The following is a 14845-nucleotide window of genomic DNA, read 5'->3' on the forward strand; positions in this document are numbered from 1 at the left end:
TAATATTAGAAATAGACACACAGAGCGGAACAAAAACGTCAACAAAATGTGGGTCAGAATGACACTAGCGGCAAATTTGCATTGATGATAAAAACGCTTACGTAAATTTTGAGTCTAGATAAATGTTTTGTACGGAAAAGAACTTACTGTCGTAAGTATTAAGTGTCAAATTTGCAAGCATACGTACCAACACTTTTAAAACTTTTAGTCCGATGGCACTAAACGTAACTTCACCTTTGTATTTACGTCAAACGAGAATAATGAACGAATGGAGTCACTTTGGTACATTTTAATAGGTATTACTGTACAGTAAAACGAAAGTAATAAATAAATTTAACTTGATCGGGAGCTCAAATAAAATTAATTCATGGTAAAAACCCGTGTAAGTTATCATAAAACAAATTTATTTTTTAATAAGTAAATATACGTTTTTAAATACTAAAATTTCATTAGGGTTAAAATTATTTATACCAATTCCGTTAACAACACTTTGTGCACCAAAAATGCTGGAAAATGTACGATCACTGTTTATTAGCATTTACAGTTAGTCGATGTAAGCCCTTATTGGTTGTGTATATGTCGCAAACAGGGAAATGGGTCGAACACACAAGTGCCGTTTTGCCCCCCCCCTATCACACATCACCCCATCACCCCTATCTCTTGCTATAATAGCAGTCCACTACACGCACACACGCACTACACGCAGTCCACGTCGCATAGGTTTTCTTGGAAATCTTGAATTTAAACATAATATTATATCTAACGAATTAAATTTAAATTTAAAAAAAAATTGACCTCATATCGACTCATTAGATTTTTGTTCCTTGACATCCCTTCTTTGGTACTAACAAAATAATTTATTAAAAACCATGAAATTACTACCAGATTACATAAATTATGTAATGCTATCCAAAGAACTAAACCAAAAGAAATACATTCCATGCTTTTTCCATGTATTATCATTGTTATTTTTGCATATTTTTACGACATTGTTGACAACTTCACATTTGAGCGGTCCATACAAGACTAAACGAGAAAGTAACGCGTGATCTGTTTTAACGTTACTTTTGCGGGGCCATTTTTTTGCGGCTGATTGGGTATCCAGTTCTTATTCTATATCAATGCCCGGCGCAGAATGTCGTTAATGCTAGCGTGGCGTGTGATGATTATTAATGGCTGCTATTTAACTGATCACCAGATTTAGTAAAATTTCATACCAAAAAAATATATTTTACCACCCTAAAATAATGAATGATCACCAAAATTATAACACCATTTTAATATGAAATGATTACCAATTTTATTACATTTTACTATCCTTTTAAAGGAAATGACACCAAACTAATCATTATTAACCCAAAAATTGTAAATGATTACCAAATTTCAAACCCCATTTTAATGTGAAATGATAACCAAATTTTTACATCTTGCTATCCTATTAAAGAAAATGACACAAAAATAATCATTGTAAACCCAAAAATACTAAATGACCACCAAAATTGTAACCACATTTTTATTAAAAATGTGCAAATGTTTAATATAATACTATTAAATTAATTATTCCACTTCGTCACCTTTTTCTAGTAGCATTTTATTTCTGTAACAGTCGCAGTTCTAACCTAACTTAACCCACTTTTCTAGTAGCATTTCGTTTCTGTAAGGGTCGCAGTTCAAACCTAATCTAACCCACTTTTCTAGTAGCATTTCTTTTCTGCAAGGGTCGCAGTTCAAACCTAACCTAACCTACTTTTCTAGTAGCATTTATTTTCTGTATGGGTCGAGTTCAAACCTAACCTAACCCACTTTTCTAGTAGCATTTCCTTTCTGTAAGGGTCGCAGTTTAAACCTAACCTAACCCACTTTTCCAGTAGCATTTCTTTTCTGGAAGGGTCGCAGTTCAAACCTAACCTAACCCACTTTTCCAGTAGCATTACTTTTCTGTAAGGGTCGCAGTTCAAACCTAACCTAACCCATTTTTCTAGTAGCATTTGGTTTCTGTAAGGGTCGCATTTCAAACCTAAGTAACCTAACCTAACCCACTGTTCTGATAGCAGTTTGGTTCTGTAAGGGTCGCAGTTCAAACCTAACCTAACCCACTTTTCTAGTAGCATTTCGTTTCTGTATGGGTCGCAGTTCAAACCTAACCTAACCCACTTTTCTAGTAGCATTTCGTTTCTGTATGGGTCGCAGTTGAAACCTAACCTAACCCACTTTTCTAGTAGCATTTCGGTTCTGTGAGGATCGCAGTTCTAACCTAACCTAACCCACTTTTATAGTAGCATTTCGTTTCTGTAAAGGTCGCAGTTCAAACCTAACCTAACCTACTTTTATAGTACCATTTCGTTTCTGTAAGGGTTGCTTTCTAGTAGCATAACGAAATGCTACTAGAAAAGTAGGTTAGGTAGGTATGCGGTGCAGGGTACGGGGGGGTTGAGCGGGAGGGGCTAGTAATTTTGGCATCAGTTTACTTTATTTGGTAATATGTATACATTTTTTGGTAATCATAGTGGTTTATTTAGGTGAAAATATCGCATTAATTTGGTCTTCAAGATTTGGTGATCATTAATGATTTTTGGTGGTCATTCAATATATTTGGTATTTGAATACAATTTGAAGGGCAGTCGTAATTAAAACGGTGGTACTTTTGTATTTTTAGGCCTTATTTTTTTGGTGTTCTGTAATTTTTTTTGGTAAGCATGTTTTTTTTATTTAGGGTACCAAAGTATTTTTTGGTGGTCATTATATTTGTAGCCATTATTAATTAATTCGCTTTTAAGATGTCTGGCTTTCAGTGAAAATTAAAAACAAACTCTAGATACGGTAAATAAATCTCGTTTAGTCGGAACCATGAAGTTATAAGATGGAGTGAACTGTCACTTTTTTTGCCATACTAAATTTAACCTTATCACCGAGCCAGAAAGACGTTCTTACCAGACTAGAGAAAACGGTCCACTTGAGATAGCAAAGGTGGGTCGCGGTGTCTCACTCGCACATGTTGCCAATGTTAAAAATATACTATTGTGGTAGTATTTATATAAATATACTACTAAAGTGAAATACCTTCTTATATTATTTAAGTGCTATATTTAGAGTAAGGTTCTGATCTTTTAAGAAATATGTAAATAATTATGATGTCAATATTATTAACTGATTTAACCAAGCATGTGCACAACAAAAAAAACATTAATTTTGATATGGTAGACATTGTAGTAACTTTGAATATTAATTGGTATCCCTAACGTGTGATGACATGTTATCAAAACACGTGAATGAAAAAATTCTTAAAAATGGTGAATAAATGTTGCGTTAAAGGTTGTAGGAGTGAAAGAATTTCTAATTGTGGAATATTGTTTCACAAGGAAGCCACAATTATTACATTTTGCGATAAAAATACAAGTCAACATTGTCAAACTCATTAGGGTGACCATGATGTCGGCACGATGAGAATCAGTATTACACAATTCTTATTACGTACTTGAAAGTAAGTTTATATGAATAGGTATGTATTTATTTGGGCATGTTTAAATTAGTGAAATGAGAGCCAATACAGAATAAATAATTGCCAAAATTGAAATCTAAAGGCCTTAAACATTACAGACACATTTATATACTTGGTCAAGCAGATCTTGTCAGTAGAAAAAGGCGGCAAATTTGAAAAATGTAGGCGCGAAGGGATATCGTGTCTAGAAAATTAGAATTTCGCGCCTTTTTTTACTGACAAGATTTGCTTGACCAGCTATACATTGTTATATACTTCGTCAAGCAGATCTTGTCAGTAGAAAAAGGCGGCAAATTTGAAAAATGTAGGCGCGAAGGGATATCGTTTCATAGAAAATTTGAATTTCGCGCCTTTTTCTACTGACAAGATTTGCTTGACCATCTATAATAATAAAAAAACACATTGATAATAAAAGAAAAATAGAACTTTATGGTAATTTACTGACTTTTCGGACGATACCAGAAACGTTACTGGGAATTTACCCTCTTTGGAAAATTTACTGGGAACGGTACATCACTAGTTTCTTTACATTTCACGTCTCTTCTCTTTTCACACAGATGGCCTACCACCGTGAACACCGAGGTTCGCAAATTGCAGGCATCTTTCTCTTTTACTCCTATAAATGAGTAATTACAGAGACAGAGAAAGATGCTCGTCAAACGATGCAAACTTCGGTGTCTATGCTCCAGTGACAAGCGTCCTAGTTAAAAACTATAGCAAACGGGCGTAGCGGTCCCACGCGACCCTGTGGCAGTGGCGGATTTGCCCTAATGCCGAGTAGGCCCGGGCCTAGGGCGGCCAGATATTTTAAGCGGCAGTCTATATGATGGGTGCTGAGAAAAGGGCGGCTAGTGCTTGCTATGAAGGGCCTGGGACCTAACGCGGCAAAGACTGTAAAAAGCTCTCAGGACATTGGGGGTGTCCTGAAAGCCTACCCCGAGCCGCTTTCGACGTGTTGCCTCTTTGTAGCACTTTCGTACGTAAGTGTGACAGAGGGGCGACACGTCGAACGCGGTTCGCGGTAGACCCTCTGGTTCTGTCAGCATATCTATCTCTCTCACTCATACCTGTATTCTTGACAGACGTTACGGCGGACCACCTTCCTGAGGATCGACCATGTTCGTGGTTCAGCATCTACGCCTATTAATAACAGTTTTTAGAACAACTAAATTAAGTACCTAAGGTTGTGTGAAGCGTTGTACAGAAGAGAAAAAAACTATATCCATCCCTTTTTAGGCCATAATACTAGTACAGCGAAAAGACAGTATGATTCTTTATAACTGATATAACTATGCATGAATAAGAAAAGATCCTGGCCAAACTATATATTCAATGTTATCCTAATATCCCACATACATATGACTTATGGTCACCCTAATTAGAAAGAGATGCAACGGCCCACCTTGACTTCTCATGTGGACACACTTTTTGGCTAATGTACACTATCCGGTTTACTCTCTAGGTCCGTGGTCGGAACATGATACAAACGAATATGCTTCGAGCAACACCGGCTTCCGACACATCGGAAGGGAGGGGACCAAGCGATATCTCACCGTACAAATCTTTCTGCCATTTTTCGCGGGGGGAAAGGTGCACACAGTCGCACTTCTCACACACATACATACAAAATCCAATCTGTAATGACGACACAAATACATAGAAAATGACACACGTCAAAGACAAATCTTGCAAACCTCGATCTCTTTTTGTGTACGGACGAGTGACAAGTGTCACAACACGCACACTAACACATTTTCGTTGAAGTATGTTATTGTATTCTGAGAGATGAGAAGTCGGATTTGTCGCTCGACCGATCCGCAATTTGTACTGAGCGAGCAAAATCGATAAATCCAACAATTACATGAGACTAAAATATAATAATTGTGTTTGAATGTAATTAAACGTATGATATGTAAAAAAAAATATTACATCTGAAATATAACACTTTCTTTTTGTAAATTTGATGTCCCCGACCTCTTTTTATAACAAAAAACCGAGCAAACAGGCATTTTGGTGCAGCAGTGTTCCCGCGCGCGTCTGGACTCGGTCTAGTGAAAAATCCAAGTGCAACTAGTTTTATTACCCGCGCTAGATTAGATTGACGCGCTAATCTTGTACCTCGGCAGAGGGGAAATAGTGCGAATGCCGCCTCCCTTCCGTGTTGCTCGAAGCGAATATGCGTTGAACGAAACCTATTCTAAGAGGTTTTCAATTTTTGTTAACTGCAAGCGTGCTTGTTTGGTAACGATTTATTTTTTAACTTTTTAAATTGTTAATTACATGGATATCCGAATAGCTGGCTAGGGGGGTAATTTTGATTAGTAAACTGATAGTGAAAGAGATGAATTCGCAATGTCGCGTCGTTGTAATCACGATTTCTTTATAAAACGTTCAACATTGCAAGCATTTGGAATATGCTTGAGGTAAACATAGCTAAAAACACCCTAGTTCATATATTTTTTAATTTTTTTTTTTCATTCCAGCCAAAGTCCGTACATTCGACGAACGTATGTACGTCATTCATTATTCTATTCAGTCAGTCGCCATAAAAAATAGCCCTAGTTACTCGTTTTGAAATAGTATCCCAGCGGAAATATTGATTATAAAGCTTTGAATTATTCTACTTTGCAGAAATAACAACAAAATGCCAGTTAAAGCAGTCTGTGTGCTCAACGGCGATGTCTCCGGGACGGTGTTCTTCGATCAAAAAGTACGTTTTCCGGTTTTTCTTTCTATTATATCATTGGTCAACCTTACATTATTTTGACCCTGTATTTATCGATCGTAATTAGATGTTTCTCTATATGTTAATGCTGTGTAAGTAAATATGTTCTGTTATCTATCTTTAACCGGTTAAGGTAGGTAAGTGGTGCATTCTAGAAGATTTTCCTATTTGTGCACGGTGTTTGCTTCTTAGCATGATTCATAATTCACACTTATGATACATTTCCTTACCCACCTTTAAGGATAAAAGCATGAAAATCTTTGCTAAGAACCTAAACTGGTCCACTTAACAGGTCTCTTATTAGAATGAGAATCTCATGAACTCATGATGTAGGCATACATAATTATTCTGGTAGGTATTGAATTTAATTGCACATATAATGATGTATATTATTATGGTGTTACCAACTACTTGAATATGAAGTTGTTATCTGTTTCTACTGTTCTTTAAGGACAAACATTATTGTTATGCAATTCATTTTTATCACCTTTTATAATAAACAAACCTTCTTACCTATTGATACAAATGAATGTTTTCATTTACTGTTTGTACTTATATTTTGCACAATGTACAACATTTAAATGTCACAATAACTTCTAGCTGCCCAGAAGCCTATAAAAATGTCTCCTGTTCCATAATTTTTTGGGAATATTTTGACAAAATCAAAATTGCATTTTTTTTCTCTTTAAACAGGCAATAGTGTTAAAAATATTTAAATTTGTCCTTTAACTGTTCTAATATCTATTTCAGGATGAGAAGTCACCGGTAGTGCTCTCGGGTGAAGTCAAGGGGCTCACCAAGGTAAGTGTTTTTACCTTAATCATTAAACATCAATCTGTAGTGTAAGTTTATTTGAGTGTGGCCGGGCCATCAACGATGTAGCCTACATAGCACATGCAGGCTACTCTATCTCATATATTGTGTTTGTTTACTTTAAGAGCGACCCCACACTGAGTGCTGGCGTCTAGTCAGCTAAATGGAAAATTATGTTGCTCCGTAATTGAGCCAACATTGTGTTGAGCAGCAGCAATGCCAATGCTGGGGAGATGCTAGCGTGGGTCTCTCTAAGTTGTAAATAGATAGAGGGATATTATAGTAGTCATATAACAAATTAAACTCATATCCAGAAAGAATAAACTGTCATTGTTCATTTATCCAGATTAATACATTTTCTTATTAATCTGTGTTGGTGGACATTGTCAGTATGGACAACATTACCTACAAAATTAACTTAAAACAATGTACTGTTGCCTTGACCTATGATTGTAATTATGAAAGACAAACATAGAGCTATATTATAAATATATTGTCTGATAGAGTACTATCACAATAAAATTGATCATAATAAAACAACTTAAAAGATAAGTATATCTTTTAAATTGTTTTATTGTGATCAAGTTTAAATATTTTTGGATAGAACGCAGCTAGCTAATGATAAGCAGCATCTGAAGCCGATGACCCAGGGTTGTCACAGTCATGCTGCATTCTTTAGAAACTTACACATTAATACATTATAATATGTACCTACTTATTTTAAGCACCTCCATAATTTTTCTTTGGTGTTTTATTTCACATGTCAAAAAAACAAGACAGAGGCAGAGAGCCTACCGCGGGCATCGAAAAGCGAAATTTTTATCCCTATTGCTATTGCATATTTGAGCAATAGTATCGTTTCTCGATTTAAAGAACCCCCATAAGTGAAATTTATCTTTTTAGTTAGCTCCTTATCTTAATCAAAGAGAATTTCAAATAGAGAGTTACTACTTACTAGTGTCATGGTAAATTATGTAGCTACAGTATATTTTCTGCCATCTTTCGACAGACTATTAAAACTGATAGAACGCCATTTGACTTTGATCCTTATTCTTTCACTGATATGCGTTAACTTATTAACATTAACGCCATCTACTCGACTATAGGCCAAAGGTATGGTGCACTCTTTTCGAGTGATGCGCCATAACCTTCAGCCTATTCTTTTTATTTCGTTTTTCGTTTTATTTTCTGTCGAAAGATGGCAGTAAATTTACAGTGGCTACATAATTTACTTTGACAATCCGTCTCTATGCACTCTATTCTCTTTGTCTTAATGATGACGATAATGTCGTCATATTATGTCAAAAAGCCAGGTCAGAAAGGCAATATAGGAAACAGATGTAAATGTATGCGTGCGTCGGTAAACAGGCCGCGGCGCGAGTCACCGCGACCTTCACTGATAATTATTGAGTAAGAATGACTTTAGCTTTGGAGTTTGTTTTATTCTATGTCACGACGACCGTGTACAATGAATGTATAGGTATATTAGATTAGATAATCCCTACTAATATTATGGTTACATATCAGAATACCGAAAATTTATTTACCTAATGTCGAATCACCTATGCTCGATTCACCTATTTTTAAATTGCCTAACGATCATTTTACCTAAACATTGAATGACCTAAGTTTATAATACCTAAAGTCACTTAACCTAATGGATGAAACACCTAATGAACCTTTTACCTAATGCACATTTTACCTAACGCACGTTTTACCTAAAGCTATTATACCTAATGCATGAAACACCTAAAGCTGACATACCTAATGGACGATCCACCTAAAGCTGATATACCTAATAAACGATATACCTAAAGTTGATTTACCTAATGGATAAAATACCTAAAACTGTTATACCTAACGAACGAAATACCTAAAGTCGATATACCTAAGGGATGAAATACCTAAAATCGATATACCTAATGCATGTTATACCGAAAGTCGATATACCTAATGGACGATATGCCTAAAGTTAATTTACGTATTGAACGATATACCTAGAGCTAATATACCTAACGCACGTAACACCTAAAGTCAATATACCTAATGCTCGAAATACCAAAGGCTGGTATATGTTTTAACGAACGAAATACCTATAGCTAATTTTATCTAAGATTATGCCTAACTACCTTCAAACAGACAGGTAGGGTACCTATATTATTTTTATATTATTAATATTGAATATTGAAAAACCGTTCTTAATAAGTTGTCTGAATGGAACGGAATAGCTGTCGAAACGCCTCTCCTGTCAAAGAAGAGGCGTTTTTTCTTACTGCATGTTTTAAGTTTCACATTCTAATTTATTTTTCACTGCGCATAAACATTAAATTTAATCTGAATTTAATCAATAAATGTATAGATTTTATAATTTTTAATTTAATAATATTTATTATAATTATCTATTAATTACATATAATATTATTTTTATCTTTCTTATTAATGCTATATTTAATTATATTATCTGCAGTAAATGATTTTTTATAACGACTTAAGGTATTTCGTTCATTAGATACAGTCAACAGTAAAAATATGGGTGTAGCCAACTTATTCAAAAATATGTCCCATAGTTCTTAATTCGCTGACATAAACATAAGAGCTATGGGACATATTTTTGAGATGATTTGTGCAATGTGCATCCATATTTTTACAGTTGACTGTACCTAATAGGTATATCAACTTTATGTGTTACGTGCATTAGGTATATTAACTTTAAGTATTTCGTTCAATAGGTAAATCAACTTTAGGGATATCTTACATTAGGTATATCGACTTTCGGTATTACGTGGATTAGGTATATCGACTTTAGGTATTACGTAGATTAGGTATATCGACTTTAGGTATTACGTTCGTTAGGTATAACAGTTTTAGGTATTTTATCCATTAGGTAAATCAACTTTAGGTATATCGTTCATTAGGTATATCAGCTTTAGGTGGATCGTCCATTAGGTATGTCAGCTTTAGGTGTTTCATGTATTAGGTAAATCGGTTTTAGGTATTTCAAGCATTAGGTGTATCAAGTTTAGGTAGATCGACCATAGGTATTCTGAGCTTAGGTAAAACAATTGTAGGTGAAACGTGCATTAGGTAATTCGCTCATTAGGTGTTATGAGCTTAGGTTAATAAACCATTAGGTGTTTAAAAAAATAGGTGAATCGAGCATAGGTGATTCGACATTAGGTAAATCAACTTTCGGTATTCTGATATGTAACCAATATTATAAATGCGAACCTAACTCTCACTGTCTGTTACCTCTGCAGTTCTGCTTGCTGAAACAGCTGAACCGATTAAGATGAAATTTGGTATGGAGTTAGTCATAGGCCCGAGGATATAAGATAGTTTTATCTAATACACCCAATAATAGTATTAGTAATTAATATTTGAATAGTAGTAGGTTAGGTAGTTGTAAACTTACTTAGCACACAACACAGCAAGATTACAATGAATGTGTATTGTGTAGGTACAGAGGCGAACTTAGGTATCTCTAAAGGTTTCCATCTGTCCAATATATTGAAAACTAATCGCAAGTGTTATCAGTGTTCATTAATTAAATAGTAATTGTGATATATTCTATTTTGTGCATGGCAACTGGCCGGTTGTCACTATTACCGCTAAAAATAATGTCATCTGTCATAAGAAGGACTAGGATTAAAAGTAAGCATTTCCCTACGTTTTGTTTTATTTGAAAACCTATTAGTAATTACAATACCTTCTAGACTAGGTGGTGTTCTTATGTTTTAATGAGTTCTGTTGTATGTGATCCTGCAAGCGAAGTGTAGGTATACGATTACCTACTTTAATTACCTATTTATCGCCGTCGCAGTGCGATAAAAACAAAGTCAAGGGTGCGAAATAATCGAGTCGAGCACTTGTTTAATATTTTATACCTTAATCACTTGAAAATAAGTACAACTACTGAGTGAGTGGTAAACGAGAGGATAATACATTTACTCGTCATGTAGAAGACGGCATAAAACGCCGCGTGCCGCCGTCATTTGTTACAAATGACGCGGTTCATGTTTACATCTTAGCGTCGTGCAAGACAACTGGCATTTTACTGGCTACTTAATTTTAAAACGCAAAATTGTACTTAATTGCCGTTGTTACGAAATGTATACCCAACGTAACCCAACTGCAAAAGTGCACCCTTAATGTTAAACCCTCTTAAAGACACCTATCAATAGATGTCGCTGTACTTAAATGAGGAGGTTTTCTCGAGGATGGAGTACCAGGTTTTTGAGGGGGTTCTGGGGGGGCTCTGGAGTTGCAGGCGTATATAGTCTTATATACTATAAGATACGGTTACCGCTTACCATCAGCCGGCCCCGGGCCGTATGATAGTTTGCCACCGATGTGGTATAAAAAAATATTCTTGAATTGAAAATAATAGCTTTCAGCATTTTGCCCCTTTCCTGTCGAAAATAATAATTTAGACATAGACATCGATAAATATATAGGTATTTTTTTAACATCAGCACAAACACCCGCATTAGGTATGGTACATTCAAACATAAAATCTTCAACATTACTAAATACACGGTAAAGTTATGTTGACATGTCATTTTCAGGGCAAGCACGGTTTCCACGTGCACGAGTTCGGCGACAACACCAACGGCTGCACGTCCGCCGGGGCGCACTTCAACCCGGACAAGCAGGAGCACGGCGCGCCGGACGCCGCCGTCCGGCACGTCGGGGACCTCGGCAACATCGTCGCTACCGCTGACAAGGGAGTCACTAAAGTAGGTCTATGTTTATGAGTTATGACACTGATCGAACAGGAACGCAGCATAAAGACGCACAGCCAAGTCTTTAAAAAAAATGTGCTCTGAACTAATAAAACTCTAAACGAAACCATTGTAAAAAAAAACAGATCTCTACTGTTCAAGGATATTTTTAGATAAATTTAACCAAAGAGACCAGTTCGTCGGTTATCGAGTGCTGCAATAAAATTCCTAAGTGAGATTCCTAGTTTTGCCTCAGGTCATTTATTGACAACAATTATCAATAGCATAAAGGGCTGCCTTTCCACTGAGGCGGAGACGAGCAAAGATGAAAAAAATCAACCAATAGGATTGGTTGTGATCCGCTCTGCTCTTCTGGATTACATTACAACCTCTTGGTTGGTTCCTCTCTGCTCGTCTCCGCCTCAGTGAAAAGACAGCCTCAAGGTACAGAACGACCCCTAATTTAGTCCTTAAAATGTCAGGTGTGCGTCCAAGACTCTGCGATCTCGCTGGTGGGGCGCAACAGCATCATCGGGCGCACGCTGGTGGTGCACGCGGAGCCCGACGACCTGGGGCTCGGCGGCCACGACCTCAGCAAGACCACCGGCAACGCCGGCGCGCGCATCGCCTGCGGCGTCATCGGCCTCGCCAAGTCCGACTAGGCGTAACCTCTAAATTTTAAGTCGCAATGGTTTTTCTGTTGCCGGACGACTAAATAACGTGTTTATTTGGTACGTAACCTCAAAATGTTAGGTTGAATCGTCTTTCTGTCGCAAATAAGCATTTATTTATATGAAATTGATCCAGATGGCTTTTCAAATCATTGGACTTGCAGTCTGAATAAATAACTGATATAGGTACTTAACCTGAAAATGATAGGTTAAAACTGCCATATTGCATTTAAAGATTTTGTAAAATTATAAGCAAGTTGTGAAGAGAATGATTGAATATTGAAAACTACATTTTAAGGTTATGGTACCAAATAAATAGAATTTGGATTTTCTAGTGTACCTAGGTAACGATCTTTTAAAGAACAACTACTTAAACATGTAAAATATAAGTGATCTTTGCCTATGAATGATGTTGGTTATGCCAATGTTTTTGAAATTGTTACTAAATAATCTATCTCTATGGCATTCCCAGTGTTTGTTTTTCTATATTTTTATTGGTGCAGGGAACATCAGATCTGCATTTTGTTTCAATAAATATAATTAAACTTTTTTATGTTTTTATTTTCTGTTTTCTAATTCCTGCATGAATACAAAAAAATATCCTATAATTATTGAAGTAATTGTCAATGCAATATATCAAATGTAATAATTAGATTGTGTAAGCTTTAAATAAATATTTATTCTCGGAAAACATTTCCTTTAATCAGCAAAATTATTAACCCAAATAACTTGTCAGGCAGAAGTTTTCTATTTACACTAGCGAGTCACCCTGGCTTTGTACAGGTTAACAAATTATTTACAACTAAACCTTCCTTAAGAACAGGTATTGCTTACTATTGGGCGATTTGTCTACTCATTTTCTTCCTATATCATTAAAATTAAAGAAACAAGTGCTATGAATATTTTATTTGGCCAACACTGTGCTCCGCTACACCAGTATGGCTAAAGAACAAGTTGCAGGAAGAATCATGAGCCTGGAACATCCTAGGGCTGCCCCGACTCCATTGCCACAAGCAGTTTTCGAAGCTCTGTACACTCAGCGATGCCCAATAGTGCTCTGTTTCTCTGCTCTTTACATACTCCTCAACTTTCCTGCATACTCGCTCCACAGTTACTGGAGTGAAAAACCCTTTAGCAATAAGAACAGTTACTCTTGAAGATTTCAATGCATTTTCACTTTCAGGTGTGCTGTATGAACTAATATATGTCTCTGTCGGGTTTGTATCAGCATTATGTGCGAGCATACCAATCCATTCTGATATCTCATCTAACTCTGCATCTAAAGCGGGTATTTCTTCAACTGAAGGAGATACATGGTGAAACTTTACAGTACATAAAGCTACATTGATATCATTATCGTAAAAATACTTTGCTATTGATGATGGGCACACATCTTCACATTTTGGCTCCCATGACACAAAAAAGTCGAATCTTTCCAATTTACTAAGGCTAGATACCATTTTGGCATTATGTTTTAGATGACTCAAGTCTATTTTTACTTCATAGAAGTTATGTGGACGTTTTGCGCCTTCCAAGCCTAATTGTTGGTAAATGAAGTCTAAAACATGTAGAGTTAGTATACCGTCTGGTGTTATCGCAGCACAATTTTCCACAACACAGTTCCTAACTACACTCATACAATGTAAACTTCCTTTCTTCACAAAGTTTTCAATGAAATCCACCTTTATGAATTCTGTAAGAGGACAGTTGCTGACTTTGTAATATTCAGTGTCTTCTGTAATTACTTCTTCTATGGAGCTTGGAGCGTGTATTTCATCAGGGCATGTCACAATTAAACTTTTATAGAATGTGTTTGATCGAATGGTGCTCATTGCGACTTCAAAGTTTCCATGCTTCTTGGACGAGGATATTATTTTCGGGGAAGGAAAATTGTATATCTCTGGACACAGCATTGTTGTGGATATGTATTACTATGTTAAAACTAAAAGGCTGCTCCGAACCGGCTATAACTTTTGTTTTTTACTTCTTTCTAATTCACTAACCTCAAAAATCTAAATTGTTTTGACGCGGCATGTCAAAAATGGATTTGACAAATTGACACTGACATTAGATCATTAATGAATCTAGTGGGATCCCTTTGTTTCCCATAAACTTATTGTTTCGAATTTCGATAGTCAGAAATTGATATCCATATAATTTATGGACATAAACATCAATAGTCATAATTTTTGTTAAGTATAACGTTTCATAGTTCTAATGTTAAACATCTATAATAGTAAACGCTATAATCACAAAAGTTATAAAATTGTTGAGTATAACATTCAAAGGTATATCAATAATTATTCAGAAATATTTTAAGGCATATATTTTATCGGACTAATGGTCGTTAATCATATCGTTTTAATGTCGTCTCTTTGTTTCCCATAAACTTACTGTTTCGAATTTCGATAGTCAT

General features: G+C 35.8%; 2 protein-coding genes across 2 annotated transcripts; one reads left to right on the forward strand and one right to left on the reverse strand.

The window, feature by feature from the left end:
- The first annotated feature begins 6001 nt into the window (after positions 1 to 6001).
- On the forward strand, positions 6002 to 12979 carry LOC134794428 (superoxide dismutase [Cu-Zn]). The gene is made up of 4 exons (XM_063766238.1): positions 6002 to 6209; positions 6975 to 7025; positions 11603 to 11773; positions 12241 to 12979. Exons 1-4 carry the CDS (start codon positions 6144 to 6146, stop codon positions 12418 to 12420), a joined length of 468 nt encoding a protein of 155 aa, XP_063622308.1. The 5' UTR covers positions 6002 to 6143; the 3' UTR covers positions 12421 to 12979.
- Positions 12980 to 13317: 338 nt separating this feature from the next.
- LOC134794427 (ribonuclease P protein subunit p40-like) lies at positions 13318 to 14433 on the reverse strand. The gene has a single exon (XM_063766237.1). It carries the CDS (start codon positions 14340 to 14342, stop codon positions 13323 to 13325), a length of 1020 nt encoding a protein of 339 aa, XP_063622307.1. The 5' UTR covers positions 14343 to 14433; the 3' UTR covers positions 13318 to 13322.
- Between the last annotated feature and the right edge of the window lie 412 nt (positions 14434 to 14845).

This window comes from Cydia splendana, chromosome 10 (genome assembly GCF_910591565.1).
Source record: "Cydia splendana chromosome 10, ilCydSple1.2, whole genome shotgun sequence".
Lineage (NCBI taxonomy): Eukaryota > Metazoa > Arthropoda > Insecta > Lepidoptera > Tortricidae > Cydia > Cydia splendana.

Excerpts from the sequence above, each read along its gene's own strand:
- LOC134794427 (XM_063766237.1), bottom strand. The coding sequence starts at position 14,342 with ATGCTGTGTCCAGAGATATACAATTTTCCTTCCCCGAAAATAATATCC.
- LOC134794428 (XM_063766238.1), top strand. The coding sequence starts at position 6,144 with ATGCCAGTTAAAGCAGTCTGTGTGCTCAACGGCGATGTCTCCGGGACG. Across the intron at positions 6,210-6,974 it reads CGGTGTTCTTCGATCAAAAA|GATGAGAAGTCACCGGTAGT; the intron begins GTACGTTTTCCG and ends TATCTATTTCAG. Across the intron at positions 7,026-11,602 it reads AAGTCAAGGGGCTCACCAAG|GGCAAGCACGGTTTCCACGT; the intron begins GTAAGTGTTTTT and ends TGTCATTTTCAG.